This window comes from Dunckerocampus dactyliophorus, chromosome 12, assembly GCF_027744805.1.
Source record: "Dunckerocampus dactyliophorus isolate RoL2022-P2 chromosome 12, RoL_Ddac_1.1, whole genome shotgun sequence".
Taxonomy (NCBI): Eukaryota; Metazoa; Chordata; class Actinopteri; order Syngnathiformes; family Syngnathidae; genus Dunckerocampus; species Dunckerocampus dactyliophorus.
The window spans coordinates 28,539,983-28,557,472 of record NC_072830.1 but is presented as its reverse complement, the minus strand read 5'-3'; the positions used below and the strand labels follow the sequence as shown (position 1 = coordinate 28,557,472).

Here is a 17,490-nt window from a genome sequence, read left to right as displayed (position 1 = left end):
CTGGGATAGGCTCCAGCTTACCTGTGGGTGACCCAAATGAGGACAAGCGGTATCGAAAAATCCCAATGAGTTCATTTGACCCTCCTAATTTAAACTGAAGACTAAACATCAAATAATAAATTTGCTGGGTTTGTGAGACTATTTCATCTGGCATGAAGTTGTGTACTGAAATGTACTGTAAAAAAAACCTTGTAAATGCACATTAAATGTGTAAACACATTTTTTTAAATCACATATAAAGATAGCTAATTAAATTAAATTGTACACATTAATGAAATGATATTTGAATATTTCATATAATCTAAAAATGTCTTTTCCATGTGTAAAGATGTTCTGCTAAATACGTAATAATTGCTGTGCTTGCTATTAGTGTGAAAAATGAACATTCATAATAATATTGTCATGTTTTTAGAGCCCCAAACATTTGGGTGTGATTTGTAAGGAAGTATTCGTGAACGGGATGTGGGTTCCGATGACCCCGGTGCGTTCTGTTCGTGCGTGTGCGTTTTGGTGATCCGTGCATCCACCCCACTTCTCACCCCAAGCCAGCGCCAGCCCTCTCCACCCGATCAGGCAAAGCGCTGTAGAAAATAGATGAATACTTTTGTGGTGCGTCTTCATGGGGAGGAAACAACGTACGATGCAGGAGGAACCACGACCCAAAGCTCAGGTGGGCAGCGTTTCGTAGGAGCAGGAGGATCATTTTCAAGTCAGAATTCCTCCCAGCATTCATCCTCACTCTGGACATTCACCAACACATTCAAACCTGAATACCCCCTTAGACCTCACCCTGCCCCCCAGTGGGGCCTGGGGCAGCAACGGGGGGTCAGGGGCCACAGTTCAAACCGAGGTCAACAGGAAATGGTTGTTCTCTCTGGTCCTGAGGTCCTGACCTCCGCACCCCTCCACTTTTCATTTCTCCTTGTCCGTCCTCACACTCCATCCTCACCCGTCCTTTCACGTCTTTACTGCCGCGCCCGCTCACTCGTCCCTCCCAACGCAGCGCCGTTTTGTCCCGCTGCAAAGCGCACTACCACGCATGTTAAGCAACACCGAAGAACTGCAGTCCAGTTCTACTTTCTATTCGTGTTTTGGGCTTTCAGAGAGTTTGACAGCAATGATATTGCTTAAAGGTTCCTGACATGACTCATTAACTTTGCTTGAATCTGTTATGTATTCTTTGTAATTACGTTCTACATTGCTCGACTTTTGAAAGCGAACGTTAAATTTGCAAAAATGGCATTGATAGTTCAAACGAGCTGGCAGCTCAGCCTCAGGCGTAACACCTCTCAGCTAAAGCAGAGCAAACAAGCGCTTCTTGAGGTACGTCGTCCTCTTGGTTCAGCATATTTTTTATTAAAATAGTGGTCATGCCAAAATATCGTGCTGCTGCTGAATGCTCGTAGTATCCGAGTGACTGTAGGATTGTTTTCTTTTCCAAAAGAGGAAGGTTTAAGACAACAATGGACGAAGCATGTGCAGAGAACGCAAGAGAGATGGACGCCCACCTCGAGTTCTTTGCAGTGATCATTTCACTGATGACTGCTTTGAAGGAACACCTTTACCAAAAACATTTGGGTTGAAAGTACGGTATAAACGCATTTTGACAAATATTTCACCGGTACACAAAACGAGGAAGAATGACCACTGCGTCAAAGTTGCTATAGAACAGAGTAAGTCATGTCTTGTTTACATAATGTCTTCTAAACACTATTCCATGATAGCGACAAGGCTGCAAAGCATTAAACGTGTTATATAAACATCTTTTGACAGTGATAAGTTTGCTGTGGGGGGCAGCAACGAGTGGGACTCGATGCCTTGGTCGACTTAGACGAGTTGTCGACATAAACGGGGTCGACTGTACAATAGACTCTGGAAAAACACTTGGTTTTCCTAACAACAGAATATCGATAATCAATGGTAAAAAAGGAACATAAAAAATAGTTCTCCGTCGTGCACGCGTACCTGTATGCGCGTGGTGTGTACTGCCTGTCTTTATACAGCGGTACCTCGGTTGTAGTTAGTAGTTTGTTCCAGAACCCCTTCCTGATTTCTTTTCTTTTTTTATGTTTGCCACACTTAAATGTTTCAGATCATAAAAGTTTTTAAATGAAAATTTTTATTATTAAGTGAGAAAAACAATCCAAAGCTACGTGGCCTTGTGTGAACATGTGATTGCCCCCTAAACCGAATCACTGCAGTCAATTTGTGATAACTTGCAATGAGTCTCTTCCAGCGCTGGGGAGGAATTTTGGCCCACTCATCTTTGCAGAATTGTTGTCATTCAGCCACATTGGAGGCTTTTCCAGCATGAAGCACCTTTTTAAGGTCATGCCACAGCATCTCAGTAGGATTCAGGTCAGGACTTGGACTAGACCGCTCCAAAGTCTTCATTTTGTTTTTTTTCATCCATTCAGAGGTGGACTTGCTGGTGTGTTTGGGATCATTGTCCTGCTGCAGAACAAGTTGGTTTCAGCTTGAGGTCATGAACAGATGGCTGGACATTCTCCTTCAGGATTTTTTGGTAGACAGCAGAATTCATGGTTCCATTTATCACAGCAAGTCTTCCAGGTCCTGAAGCAGCAAACAGCCCCAGACCATCACACTACCACCACCATATTTTACTGTTGGTTTGATGTTCTTTTTCTGAAATGCGGCGTTACTTTTACGCCAGATGTAATGGGACACACACCTTCCAAAAAGTTCAACTTTTGTCTCGTCACAGATAGATCTCAATTAATATCAGTTATGTTTTAACGGTGGGGGGGGGGATCACTTTTTCACACAGGGCCATGTAGCTTTGGATTTTTTCCGCCTTAAAAATAAAACGTTTAATTTAAAAACTGCATTTTGTGTTCAGTTGTGTTGTCAGTGCCTAATATTTTAAATGTGTTTGATGACCTGAAACATTTGCGTGTGACGAACATGCAAAAAAAAAAAGAGAGAGAAATCAGGAAGGGTGCAAACACTTTTTGACACCCCTGCATGCACAAAATATACAGACAGTGTTGTCTCACACTTTTTTCAAGATTCAAGATTCAAGAGAGTTTTATTGTCATGTGCATAGTAAAACAGCAGTTATACCATGCAATGAAAATCTTATTCTGTTCATTCTCCCAAGAAAAGAAAGAAAACACAAGAAAGAATAAGAACATAAGAAACATAAACACATAAACATATATACCAATAAATTAAGCAACAAAAACAGAAGAGACATTAATACAAGTAAATAATACAAATAAATAAATAAAGTGCTATGAGTGTGTGCGTGTGTTGCGTGCGGCGTGCCGTTTCTCGAGCCAAACTCAATAAATATACTTTGGGATCTGACAAATTCCAATCACACAAGCATTAGCAAGAAGGAAAGCCTAAGTTAAAGCGTACTAAAATGTTCAAGTGTAACAGTCTGAGCTTACGACAGCCTCTGATTGATCGACACAGTAGCCTGTATCGGACCAAAGGACGCACACTGCATCAGGCCAAGCCTTATGTTGTTAATGGAGCAGGGAAGTCAGGTAATGTACACTATTAATGCTTCTTGTGATGCGCGTGTGCGTGTGTGTGTGTGCATGTGTGTGTGTGTGTGCGTGTGTAGAATGCACAATGCGGCTGTGTGTTGTGCTGTGCAAGAAGGTGGATGATTTCCAGCAAAATACTGTCATAGAACTTCTATTCACAGCACTTAAAACATGAAAAATAGCAGCATTTGCTGAGTGTGCAGAAACAGTCTTTATAACGTGTCCATTACTGGTTTCAATGTAATCACGCTTGCTGCACAGACCGTGAGTGTGGGAGGGCACAAATACAAGCGTGTGTGTGTGTGTGTGTGTGTGTGTGTGTGTGTGTGTGTAAGGAGGGGCGACTCTGTTGGTCATTAATCATTCAATTACACACCTGTCAGAGTTCAGTGTGAGAGAGGGGTGAGGGTGTAAATAAGTGAGTGGGAGGCGGAGGGAGAGACAAAAGGAAGAGAGGAATGCAGCTGGGAAAAGAGGAAGAGAACAGAAAATGACTGAAAAAAGGCAGAGGGAGGAGTGAAAAAGCGCTGGGAGGGTTTGTGTGTGTGCGTGTGTGTGTGTGTGTGTGTGTGTGTGTGTGTGTGTGTGTGTGTGTGCGTGTGACAGAGGCAAGCTGTTGGATGGTGACGGCAGCTGAAAGGTCACAGTGGCAACGGACTCTTAGGTTAGACCAGGGGTGTCCCAACGTTTTCCAGCGAGGGCCACATACTGAGGAACAAAAGGATGCAAAGCAGTGGTCCCCAACCCCCGGGCCGCGGCCCCGTACCGGGCTGTGGGTCATTTGGTACCGGGCCGCACAGAAAGAAAAAATAACTTCCATTATTTATTTTTTTATGTTTTATTTTGAAAAGTGGCCAGATTCTCTCACATCCGTCTCACTTGACGCATGTCCATTGTGGGTGTGCTAACTTTATCTCATGCCGCACAGATAGACTACTACTGTATTTTTACCATTTTTCTTTCACCTCATATTTGGTGTAAATGCTGATACTATGTGGGAATGCATGAAGGTACGTTTAAGGTACGTTATTGAGTGCTAATGTGCACATTTGTCTCAAGTGAAGTCATGCTAGCACACTGCCTTTACCACACACGTCAAACAGCCATGTCATCATTTTTAAGTTTTTTTATTCTTGTGAAATTTGTTCTTCATTCAATTATGACTTTTTTCTTAATATTTTGACTTTATTCCTGTAAAATGATTCAATTTCTGCCGTTTTCATTTCAGCGTTCCTTTTGTAAATGTTCTTCTTGCAACTATAACTTTATTCCCATAATATGTTTTATCTTTTTTTAAAAATGATGTATTTTTTCTTTATTTCAACGTTGCTACTAAAATGATATTTTTCCTCATTTTACAAGTTTTTATTCTCGTGAAATTGCAACTTTTTTCACATTGCAAAACTATTTTTTCAAGCAAAGAAGTCATAAAAATGCCCTTGAAAATGATTTTTTTTGTGATTTCAAATCCCAGATGGTGAACTCAATAATATCAAATTACATTAGTGTAATTATAAACTAATAATGATATAATATAATGATAATATCATTCTTATATAATATGAATGATATATAATGTAATCCTATAGGCTCCAGCATATCCACGACAAGAAAATAGAAAATGGATAGATGGCTATAATGTCATTGTATAATTATTGTTACTGTAATTATTATTATTATACTATAATATGAATCATGTCCAGGGTGGACCCCGCCTGTCGCCCGAAGTCAGCTGGGATAGGCTCCAGCATGCCCCCGCGACCCTAAAGAGGAGAAGCGGGATAGAAAACGGATGGATGGATTATATATAATGTAATTTATAATACTAAAATCACCACTTGTGATTTGAATAATAAAATACTGCTATGACTACTAGCACTACTACTACTACTACTACCAATAATAATAATACTACGTTGTTTTCAGGGCATGTTTGCAAAAATGTTGTCACGTATTCTGATAGTTATTGTTTTGTGCTGCTTCGTACTTGAAATGATGACAGACAGGATGGAGAAATTACTCCTTTTGTGATGCCTTTTGGACAACAAGTTTGCATTCATTTGCTAAATGTAAATACGCTGTTCATGTGCTTAACGGGTTTTCCTGCCATTGGCCTCCATACAGTGAAATCACATATATGTGTGTGTGTGTGTGTGTGTGTGTGTGTGTGTGTTTGCGGTCTTCATGATCTTGCAGCAGTACCTCAGATGCCTCAGGGCACAGCCATCTGTGGTAACCCCCCCTCCACTATACACACACACACACACACACACACGCACGCCGCCTCCACCACAGCCATATATCTAATTTATGAATGTGGTGAGTATTTTATACACATACTCAAGTATGCATAATATATTGCATATGAAATATATGGTAGAGTGACACAATCTAGCAGTATATTTTAAACCATAATTCTCTCCCAAACCCATTCTAAAGTTTTTTTCTGCATGTGCGTGTGTGTGTGTGCGTGTGTGTGCACGTGTGCGTTGTCCAGCTGTTTCTGTGCTTGACATCAACATGCAGGCAGAAAGCCAGATGTCTCATTAGGCAAATTTGATTGGCTTGGTCATTAAGGATGCAGCGATAAGGCGCTTCCATATGTGTGTACATAGAGCTGTTTGTGTGTTTCATTTACATAAGAGGCCCCGCATATAACTATTTACACGTGTGCCAACACAATTTATGTGCATGCATTAAATATAATGGCAACAGTTTTTGGACGCATACATGCTGTTGATTACAAAACTCTATGGATCAGAAGACCAACAAGAAATACTTTGTTATATTCTGTTTAAAGTACTAATACATGAAATACATTTAACATAAAGGTGAAAATAATGAGGCTACAACATCCTGTATGACCAGCAGGGGGGAAACCAACTTCCCCCACAAGTGGTGGATACAACCTGAGCAATATATCAGTCAGGTTCCTCCTTGATATGCTGTATTTTGTGGCCAGTTTTGATATTTCATTATTTGTGTGCATGCAGGTATTATGTTCCTACTCATTTCCTGAATAAAGTGCCTTAAAATGCATCTGAAATGCACGCTGAACGTGTAATAATGTGTATTAATGTTTAAACAAATGACACAGTCGAGGAAAAAAACAAAAACGAATGCATTTGCTGTGTTTGATTTAAATAAGAGCGCATGACACCCTTTTAATGGCCAGTGGAAAATGGGGCTCCCAGGTTGAGGACATTAGAAAACCCCCGCGAGTTCACTCGGCGCATATTACTGCCCCCTAATGTTAGAAAAGTATCACTGCAAGTGTATTACCATTTATTATTCTTTGCTTGTTTACTGTCAAATGACTCCAAGATCAACATGGCTATGATTCAGGTATACAAATACGAGTATTTATTTACTGTATGCGCCCTCAATATTCATCTGGCAAATACATTTGTACATTTTTAAGAATTTGGGTTCCACTCAATGAATCATGATTAATCACCATTTGCAACTATGTGTGAAATATGCCCATTTTTATTGTATTTGATGAACAAAAAGATACCTGACAGGACACAATTACAGTACATATACATTTGTATGTTTTAACAGCGCCAAATGAACTGAAAATGTAACTGATGCTAAAAGACAGGCAAATCGATTTTCAGGCATGTGTGCAAACACCAGTCTCTTTAATAGAAGCACAACGTTTCAATCACACTTTAACCGTGTTATTGTGAGCAATGAAACGTTATTAGTAATTTAAGTAGAATTCACGTTTTGATTGTAGACCTATTTTCTGGGATTTCCGAACATAATTAAATGCATCAAAATTGTACTTCAGCCGTAAGAGTTATGTTAGTGAGAGATAAGAATATCCACTTATTGTTTTTCTTTGTCTTTCCGTTTATTTAGACCACACATACGCGCATAATTACATTATTGTGATTTTCGGAGTGTCCTTGAATGCATCTCGCGGTCCTCGTGACAATGAGGAAGTGTCGTCCAGAGGAGGACTAGAGACGTGTTTTGTGAGTTGGAGGTACTTTCAGTATATGCTGATGGAACTGCACTGCTGTTGATGTGTTCGGGTCACAATAAATTTATTAAGGAGCGTCAGACTTTGTGTGACAGTGTGGGAACGCTACGATGCTTCCATATGATGCGCATTTCTTAATTACGCAAAAAAATTGAACGTAATTAATGCAATAAATTAGCTACCGCCGTTAACGTATTTTGGCAGCCCTGTTAAGAATGTAATACTACAAATTCACCAATGCCATGTTGCTGGATGTATGCTGTCAAGTTAAAGTCTCAGTGTGAGGAGAATACAAGGGTTATTCATGTGCATGGTGTGTATTGTAACTGTATAATAAGATGCACTGTATATGACCATTTCCCAGCATATAATTTGCACATATTTTATCCAGTTATCATTCGGTGTCCTCTTCACCTTCCGGCCCATCCAGCTTGTTCAGAGTCCACCATCTCGTCTGTGTTCATCTCCGTCTGCTGCTCCTCCATCACACTTCCTCCTACTTCCCCAGTGTCTTCCTCACCTACCTGCACTGCCTTCTCAGGACACGCGTGTCTGCGAATGGTCTGTCTGCGCTTACTGTGACGGGATTGGTTGCTGTGCAGGGTGCGCCTACGATGCCATTGGCTGAGAGAGTGTTGGGCTTCAACGCTAAGTTGACGGGCGGCCAAGCGTGGCTGGAAGCTGCTGATGTAGTAAAGGGCGGCGTACAAGGTTGTAAGGTAGTAGCCACCTGTTGGTGAAGAGAATGCAAAGAAAGAATGTCACTCAGCAACAGTAGCAGGAACCCACTACACTAAACAGACAAAAGAATAGGGCCTCACATCTTCAATAATTGCAGTTATGTGCCATTCGAGTTGAGGCCCACCCACAATTACTTTCTAAGATCTTTCGGATTATTCTGTGGCACTTTTCTGTGCCAGCATGATTGTGATCCAGTGTGCAAAGGTCCACAAAGACATGCTTGGGTGAATTTGGTGTGGAAAAACTCGAGAACCCTGACCTCAAGCTCATTAAAAAATAAAACATAAGCAAGGAAGGCCCTTTCATACAAAATCATTGAACCCTGAGCTCATATATGTTCTTCTGGAGGAATGGATGAAAATGTCAGTACTTTTCCCAGAAGAATAGGACGTGCTATTGTGGTAAAGGGGAGAACAACTTCACATTTTCATATTTCGTATTTGTATGACTATGCATATGTCCCTCCACCCAGTCAACGTTGCCGTGTCCCTGGGCAAGACACTTCACCCACCTTGCCTCCATCGCTGCCCACGCTGGTGTATGAATGTGAATGAGTGTTTGGCGCGAACTGGCAGCCACGTTTCCATCAGTCTACCCCAGGGCAGCTGTGGCTACAGATGTAGTTTACCACCACCAGTGGGTGACTGAGGAATGAATGAATAATGGGCACACTTCACTGTGGATCGCTTTGGGTACCTCGTAAAAGGCGCTATATATATATAATCAATCCATTATTATTATTATTATTATTATTTCATAGTCATTGTTTCACGATGTGCCCTGACGTCTGCTGGTGTTTGTCAGCATCTGGTGGGTTTAAGGTCTAAGTGCAGTTTTCAGTTGTGTTTACTGTCATATTCTGAGGTGCTCTGGCACCCCCCAGGGGAGACGCACCACACACATTGTGTAGTACGAAAAAAGTTTACATCTATAATGGAAGTTGTGGCCACCTTTAAAAATGTCTGCACCATTTGCATCTAATGGTCTGGCAAAAAAAACAGATTGCCCACGGTCATTAGTATGAAGTGATACTGCATGATAATGAGTCTGGGTGTATCTTCCATACCCTCCCCCTGAAGCTGTGTGGGGTCCAGCAGCTCCATCATGTAGTCCGTGTCGATCTGCAAGCTGAGCAGTTCACTACGCAACAGCACCCACGTCAGGCACGGCAGGAAATCGTCAGCGCCCAACACCACATCTGCAAGCAGGAGAGGAAAAGGAAGATTTCAGCCTCACTGGGAATGTATGCCGCTTTTTGCGTAACAGTTGAAAAAGTACCAGGCTACCTGAGCTGGCATTGGCACTCATGCTGTGGTAGATACTCTTGCAGACTTTGAGCAAGATGTGGACCTTCTTGTTGGGGGAGTAGGCCTCATGCATGCTTGTCCACCTTTGCTGTATCCGCTCAAGGGTGACCGAGTCTGGGACTCCAACGCCCGACGCCCCTCCTAGTGCCTCCACACCGTTGTCTTCCAGAACATGCTGATTGTGTTCCAGACGCTGCAAAATTCCGTCATTCGTACGCCAGATGTGAATGCAGGAGTAAAGATGAGCCGACACGGGCTTTAAGGCCACCTTATGCACGGAGATCTCAACCAGGGGGTCTATGGGAATGATGCATAGAGAAATATTTAGAGTAGAGAAAGAGGTATTGCACTTTCTGTATCAAAATGTAACTTAAAAGTAACAAATATTTTTAAAAAATCCCTCAGATTGCAGTTATTATGATTACTAGGGTATGTGAATGCGCAGACACGTGCAAAGTGATAGTAACTGGTTTGTAATCCAGTTAATAATCCCATTAGAAGGATAAAGCAATACCATTCTCTCACTTACCGATCTCTGAGTCACTCAGGTCTGTCATACTGTCCAGCAGTGCCTGGATGTCAGGGTAATCCAAGAGAGTCTCTCTCAGTGATGTAAGCAATGACCTCACTTCCTGTAAGAACTCCGACCCTGTGAAGCCACCGGGATCAGTTCCTCGCTGCAGCGTCACCTCCACAAATTCTTTCACGGCCGTTGCAAACGGTCCACGTTTCCTGTCGCTCAGCTCCAGAACGCGGTTGGTCAGCCTCCTCTTCTGACACACCAGGCTGCCGAGAGCCTGGCCCACCGCTGAGAGGCGGTTTATGACTTTGTCAGCCAGCCGGTGGGCTGACGGGTGGTGGGACATGGGGCTCGGCGGCCGATGCTCCTGCTCTTCTTCTATGCTGCTGATAGACAGTGAGTCGAGCTCAGGGGATGGTGGATGAAGGGAAGAAGAAGGCCTGGTGGGTGGCGGCAGCCAGAATCCATCTTCAATCCACGAGACCCTGTGAGGGGACTGAGGTCCAGGGCTGCCACGGTTCTGTAGCTCAGTCGTAGAGGGAGGCAAGCTCCCTGTGCTACCTCTGTTAGAAAGGCTGGAGGTGGAACTTTGGCTGGACCTCCTGAGGACAACACCTCCTTGGGTGGCTGACATTGATGAGGATGGTGGGGTTTCTTCTGATTTGGCTCTGACCAGACCTGGATGGAGGAATAGTCACAAAAAAAACACATTTATTAACTGCAAACACGTAACTTTTTCCAAAATATGCATGCTGGGAAGCCAGAAGCACTCCCAAAGACGGGTGTTAGGCACGCCATGCGGCACCTTTTTGTAAATAGTTGCTCCAAGTACATGTTTAGAGTTAACGTAGTTGTTGTTTATTATCCTCCACTAGTAGTCGTAGTTGTATGTACAGTTTGTCTGTGTGTGTTATCTACTTGGTGGTTATAGCGCTATTTCTATGATGAAGTGAGTCAGACTGTTATGTTATAGACTGTTATGAATAATGACCTCCTGACGAGCTCATTGTGAGTTCCATTTTAGCTGCTACTTGTAATAAAGAACAACTTCCTTTAAGCAAGCTAAAGTGCCTTTGGCCGTGGCTTGTGTGACTCAAGAGTGCCACAAGGTTACATTTTTATATGTTTTGTATTTTTGGTCACTCATGGCTTGTGACAGCTTGCGCTGGTGTTTGTTGACGAGTCTGTCACTTGGTTGAAATGTGATTATGGAGTGAGTACGTGATGCGGCTCAGCCTCACCAAGACTCTGCCTCCAGCGACCCCCCGTTGAGGTGAGTTGAGTTTGGTTTAAGTAAAGCGTCTGTGCATGGGAAAACGTACAGTCGGCATTGATGCTTATTCCAAGTTCTGGCTATTTCCATAATGAAAGAGAGTAAGAATTGGGGGGTTGGTGGTGAAGCTGTACATCAAGGTTGGGCAGATGCATCATCGCTCATGCTCGTCAAACGCACAAGCAGGACATTTAGGTCAATATGCCATTCAGAGAAGGACAAATGTGACAATTGGGAACAAAATCAACCTGAACATTCAGTGCTGCCAAAGACCGCTTCGTGGTCCAAGGAGATGGCTCTTTTGCTCCTCAGACCTGCCCCGGCCCATGTTCGCGTGGAACTGAGGCGCCTCTCTCGCCTGTAATGCGGCGGCTGTGTGGTGCACTGCACACTAGTTGCCTGATGTGTAAGCCAATCATCTCCATGCTCCAGAAGATAGAGTGGGTTGATGACACACAAAGCCCCGTTGGTGGAGGTTAACTACAGAAAAACACGTAGAAGGTGACCAAACTGTAAATGCAACATCAATAGACCAATCCCTCACGAAGACGCAACGCATGCAACTCTTACATTGCCAGAAAACCCAAACAAACAGTATAATCACATTCTTGTACATTATTATCTAGTTTTATAGTTTAGTTGTTGACATTGACTTTCCACACAGACATGTGACTGAGTATACATGGCACCTGTATGGAGCACATTATGGGGTTTGGCTCCAACTGGTTCCCATCATCAGACATCTGGTCAGGCGGTGTGCTGAGCCAGGCTTCTACATTACACAAGTAACATGACACATTTAGCACTTTTGCAGTCAGGTGCTTTCCATACTTCACCTGCAAGAGGGCATGGGTAAATGAAGACTTTTAAAACTTTTAAAACTTGAACAGGAACCGCAAAATTCTAAGTGCCAAGTGGCGAGGGACGACTGTATATACTTTTTAGGACATTTTTGTTTTGTGGTGTGCTGTAGGATTTTTCTAACGTAAAATATGTGCCTGAACAATCTGCCCACCAGTCGAGACCTGGCGTAGTGCCTGGGCTGACCTGTGAGAGGCAGCAAGGAGCCACAAGGTAGCCAGACTGCTAGAATATAAAAAAAGAAGAGCTAGCTTTGACTGTTCGCTGATCTGTGAACTCCATTACAGTGGCATTTTCTTCCCAAACTCTTTTGTGGTTAAGCTTGTATGACACATTCAATAAACACGTGTATTTGACTTACTTTAACTTGTTTTTAATATTGTAAATATGGAATATATATTTTTGTTGCGCCGGACAAAGAGTTGACAGTGGAGGCTTTTAGCTCGATGGCTAGCGCTCTTGACTCTCATTCTGCAGACCCTGCAGGTTCGAGCTGAGGCAGAACACTGCGCTGGCTGGACTAGGCGGGTTACATTAAGACCCAAACAGGAGACTCACTGGGTTGAAGCTGAGAAAGACAGTCTTTGGTGAGCTCTGCTACATTGGAGATCCAACGAGGTATCTTTAGGCAGAGCGCCAACACGTCCCTAACACAGAAGATAAACATGTTTCTGTAACTCTCAATGCTCAAATGACAGCTAACACAGTGAGTGTACTGATAGTCGTCAACTGAGCTGCGTCATATTGAGAACCTTTTCTGATATGACGATGACCTTACTTAGCGACACGAGGCTGCAGAATATTAGACACAGTTCCCAGTGTGATGCAGTGCAATTCTGTGTCATTGACAACGACCACAATGATAAATAAATATGACATTACATACATATTTGACAGTGTCAGTCAAAAGCAGAGCAGTCTGTTTGTTTTTACCTTAATGGTCTGTGTTGAGTGAAATGGTATAAATGTGGTCGCACAGCAAACTAAAGACAGGAAGCGCTCACCTGCTCAGAGAGTAGAAGAACACCAATTGAGCCAAATCCGAGAAAGAAAGACACGACTCAGACAGCTGGAAGACTGATGAAGAAGCAGAGTAAAGAGTGGGCAGTGTTTTTACATTCTTGGAAACAGTAGAAAGATTACAACAGGAATCATAAAAGGGGGTTTCTAAAGCTATGGACTGGTGTTTATTATATTTAGCTTTCACACAATAATGAGTCATGTTCTGGTCTTTTTTGAAATGTATTTCTAAAATAGAATGCATCTTTTGACTTTTGCTAATTATACTGTAAATGTTTACTTTTGAGTTTACCTTTTTAAAAACCTGTTGATCTTGCCAAGGTTCCTTTCCTTTTTCCCAAAACAGCCTCATGTGTGCGACTGTACAGTCATATTTTCATTTGGTTGTGTATTAACTAGTGGCACAACGATACACAAAAGTCACGGATCGGTTCGGTTCGAGACGTTTGTGCTACACTTCGATATTTTTTCGGGACAAAAAATGTATTACCTTGCCTTTTTTAATTTGAATTTTATAGAAATTGACAACATTTTTCACATTTTTCAACATTTTCAGCATGGTATGAATGAGGGAGGCGGAGCTCGGTGGCTCTGTGCTTGACAATGCAGCCTAAGCCAGAGTAGTTACTACTACTACATGACATGACGCTATATGACACTGTGGTTTCCTTCAGCAGCAGACTGTTACACCCACGGTGTAAGAAGGAGAGGTTCTGCAGGTCCTTCATACCGACCGCTGTCAGGCTCTACAACACCTGCACCACCTGAACCATGTTGTAGTCACTATGTATTCTTTACTTGCGTATCTTGCTTGCTGCTGTAACAAGTGAATTTCCCTGCTGTGGGATAAATAAAGTACAAATACAATACAATACAATACAATACAATAGTTGATTGCAGATACGCTGAGCTTTCAGCACAGAGCTTTCAGCACAGAGTGGCGCGAAGTTGATCAAATAAATAGGAAATATGAAAATTACACCCCCAGCGTTAACACATAGAGCCTATAATCACCCCAAAACCTGAAGTATGGAAAATGTTTTTTTTCTGTGTAAAAATGTCCAATGTGTGCAATGAACCCTTCTTATAACTTAGAATGCAAATATAAAATACATCATTCAAAAACCCATGTCCAAATTTATGATGATGATAAAACAGCTACTAAATATAAAATACAAGGTGATCTCTTTTCACTCAGGGGTGAAAATAAACAAATAAGCAAGTCTAAAATTCACTAGTCCAATCACAGTCAGATGTATTCCCAATCACTTGAGTTAGGTGTCACAGTCGGTCCGTACCTGTGCCCGTGCATGTGATCTTATAATCGAGTACCGCTTCATCCTCTCCTTGTGCAGACACGCACAGCAACCTGGGCAGAGATGTCAAACCATCCCGCACCACCACAAAGCTCTAGAGGGAGGCACAGAATGACTCATTTCGGTATTTCATGTGGAAACCGTGACATCACCCTGCTGAGAAACACGAAATAAACCAATGACAAAGCTTAGAAAGAAATGTGGAAAATGAAGACGGCTCGATGCCGGATGTTTCTGTGACACAGCAGAATGAATTTCATGTTGAAAGTGCACTGTTAGAGGAAAGATTCGCTCCAAAAGCTTGTAGCACAATATACGGGCCCACATTGAATTGGGTTTAGCATCAAAGTGGCCCCCACATCTTTCCATTTTTCTGTACGCCATGTCAATATTACTTTTAGTGGAGAATTACCTGCCAGTAGATTGTAATCTCATTTTCATGCTTCACTTTAAAAATCATTTAATAATAACAGTAATAAATAAAAAGAGAATTTGGGGAGAAAAATAGTTATCCGTACGGTTACACACCTAGTACATACCAAACCTCTGATCTGTGTTCATTTCTCTCATTGGGCCTCAGAGGCTTCACATGCAAGAAGTGGTTTTCTTCAGGGATGTCACTTGTGCCAGTTCACCAAGAGAGGCACCATGCATCATACATGGACATGCCATGCTCACTAGGGAGCCTTTTAATATGAGATGAGCTACGGTATGTCTGCTTATGGCTTCTGCAAAAGTGGGAAACATATTGGTGGAATTACTACCCAGTGGTCGTATTTTTCCGTTTTCCAAATGTTGATCACGGCAGCAAAATGACCCACAGTGGAGGCAAACAAAATTGCAAGTGCCAGCATTTTGATAAAGATGGTGAGAAACACGATTGAATTCAAGAAATAATTCATAGCAAAACAAAAAAAGGTGGTGTCCATGCGGATCTCTCCTCGTCTCCCCGCTGCCTTGTAGCCGCCTTTGTCAACAATCAAGTCTTCAGTCAAGGTAAAAGTGATGTCAAGTCTTCATTTATCCCTTTCATTTCCTATTCATAGGTATTTACATGCATTTCAAAGTGTTTTCTGCATGTAAGAATGTAATGGTTCTATATTGAAAGTGTTTTGTGTCAACATTTTTGGATGTCTGCAACGGATTCATTGGATTTGCATTATTTCTCATGGAAAAACTGATTTGGTTAGCGTACGTTTCGGGTTTTGTCTGACCTTCAATTCAATAGCAGTTACACTGATAGTAGCTCATTTTTGTCAACGTTGAATGTGGACTTACTTGCACTCAAACAGGAAGTGGCTTTGTGCTTACTGTAGACAACCCGACACTATTCTCTGCACACAAGTACGGACTGCATGAAAGCAAGAGAAAAGCAAACCAGTAACTTACAGCTGTTTATCAAAAAGCTAAGACAGCCTCTTCTCCTTATTGCCTTCCACACTGAACCACGTATAACAGCATGTGAACACTTTGCATTTGGGGTTAGTAATGTGCTGTTAGTAAAAAAATACATGTATATACGTTCAGAGTCTACCTTGCGAGTCCTCTCTCAGCTTGATATGTCAGTGCATTGACGTGAGCCCAGTTATAGTCAAGGCGTCCTATAAAGACAACTACTTGTGCAATCAACCCCACAAGCGCAGTAAAGCATGTGCTGTTATTGGATGCCCAAACAGAAAAAAGGAACTACTGTAGCTGTTGGTCAAAGACCTGCATGCCCTTTTATAGTAAGAGCCGAGCAGGGGCTGAAATAACAATAACTAACCTAACTGGAGCAGAAGCAGCAAGTGGTTGGGACGTACTTCTACTGAGATGCAGTACAATAACTTTAACCAGTACAAAGATAATTATGTTCATTTTTGATAGTCTTTGCAACTGTACGGCATCACAAGAGATGTTTCGATTCTTATTTTTGCCCCCGTCAGAATAATACAGTGCAGTTTTACACTTGTTAACTATGTAATGTGATGTGTCGTGCAGCATGTTCCACTCAGTACTAAACTGTCAAATAGAAAAGGATTTCTATATATGGAATCACATTGAAATATGTCTTGTAAACACAATGGCAGCTCACCCCAGCAGGTGTTCCACAGAGGGCAGAATGGGCCTGCTCTCTATCCCAGGGCGCCACGGGGCACCAGGCGTTCTGACAGCTTCGAAGGTGCTCGAGGAGAGACGCGTTCCTCTTGCTGCTCCTCCATGGAATGGCTGCTGTCCCGTTAACTGGACTGTGATCTGCCCTGGACACATGCATGTGGATTTACGCACATCACGTGCTCCACACAATGCTGTATGCGCACATGCAGCGAAACGACAAGTGCAACAAAATGGATTCAAATGGTGTGTTTCTTCATGGTACTTACATGCTTTGAGCGACCTCACTTCATGTGGACTCCCTGGCTGTTCTAGACCGTTTGCAAACGTCTCCACGTGTTGCAAGCCTCTCTTCCTTTCTGCATGGCACAACTGATTTCAGCAGAGACTAAAATAGGAAGCCAACTCTGCTGTGAAAAACCTTCCAAGAAATCCACTGATGAAACAAACACAAATGCAAATGTAATGTGTCGCCTTCACTTGCTGCTTCTGTCCTTTAAAGTGCTTGCAGTATGATGTGAAACTTCCTATGCGGTTAGCCCTGCACAGAGGAAAAACAGTTCTACAGCCTGAAATACACAAATGGGTGACATATATGACTCATATTGTCTTTCAGGTCAAGCCTTTACATCATCACGTGTGTCTGTGGGAACTTTGATCCATTCCAGTCCAGCGGTGGCTGATGTGGGATCAGGGCTTTGTGCAGCCTAGTCAAATTCTTCCAGACCAAACTTATCCAACCAGGCCTTTATGGACCTTGCTTCATCATGCTGGAGGAAAAAGGACATTTTTCCAAACTATTCACACAGGTGGACCACGGCCCATTGTCCAATATGTCTTGAAGATGAA

General features: G+C 42.4%; 1 protein-coding gene across 4 annotated transcripts; it reads right to left on the bottom strand.

The window, feature by feature from the left end:
• Positions 1-6,985: 6,985 nt before the first annotated feature.
• Positions 6,986-17,435, bottom strand: rinl (Ras and Rab interactor-like). Of its 4 annotated transcripts, XM_054795302.1 has the most exons (11): positions 16,911-17,435; positions 16,622-16,787; positions 14,530-14,641; positions 13,216-13,288; positions 12,770-12,858; positions 12,040-12,122; positions 11,599-11,830; positions 10,087-10,755; positions 9,537-9,854; positions 9,317-9,448; positions 6,986-8,239 (listed from the first exon to the last, which is right to left on the bottom strand). In XM_054795302.1, coding segments are annotated over exons 1-11 (2,196 nt in total). In that variant the 5' UTR covers positions 16,913-17,435; the 3' UTR covers positions 6,986-7,919. The 4 variants fall into 4 exon arrangements, with proteins under 4 accessions (XP_054651277.1, XP_054651276.1, XP_054651275.1 ...); XM_054795301.1 differs by having other exon boundaries at positions 16,622-17,435; XM_054795300.1 differs by lacking the exons at positions 14,530-14,641; positions 16,622-16,787; positions 16,911-17,435 and having other exon boundaries at positions 13,216-14,062.
• Positions 17,436-17,490: the final 55 nt, after the last annotated feature.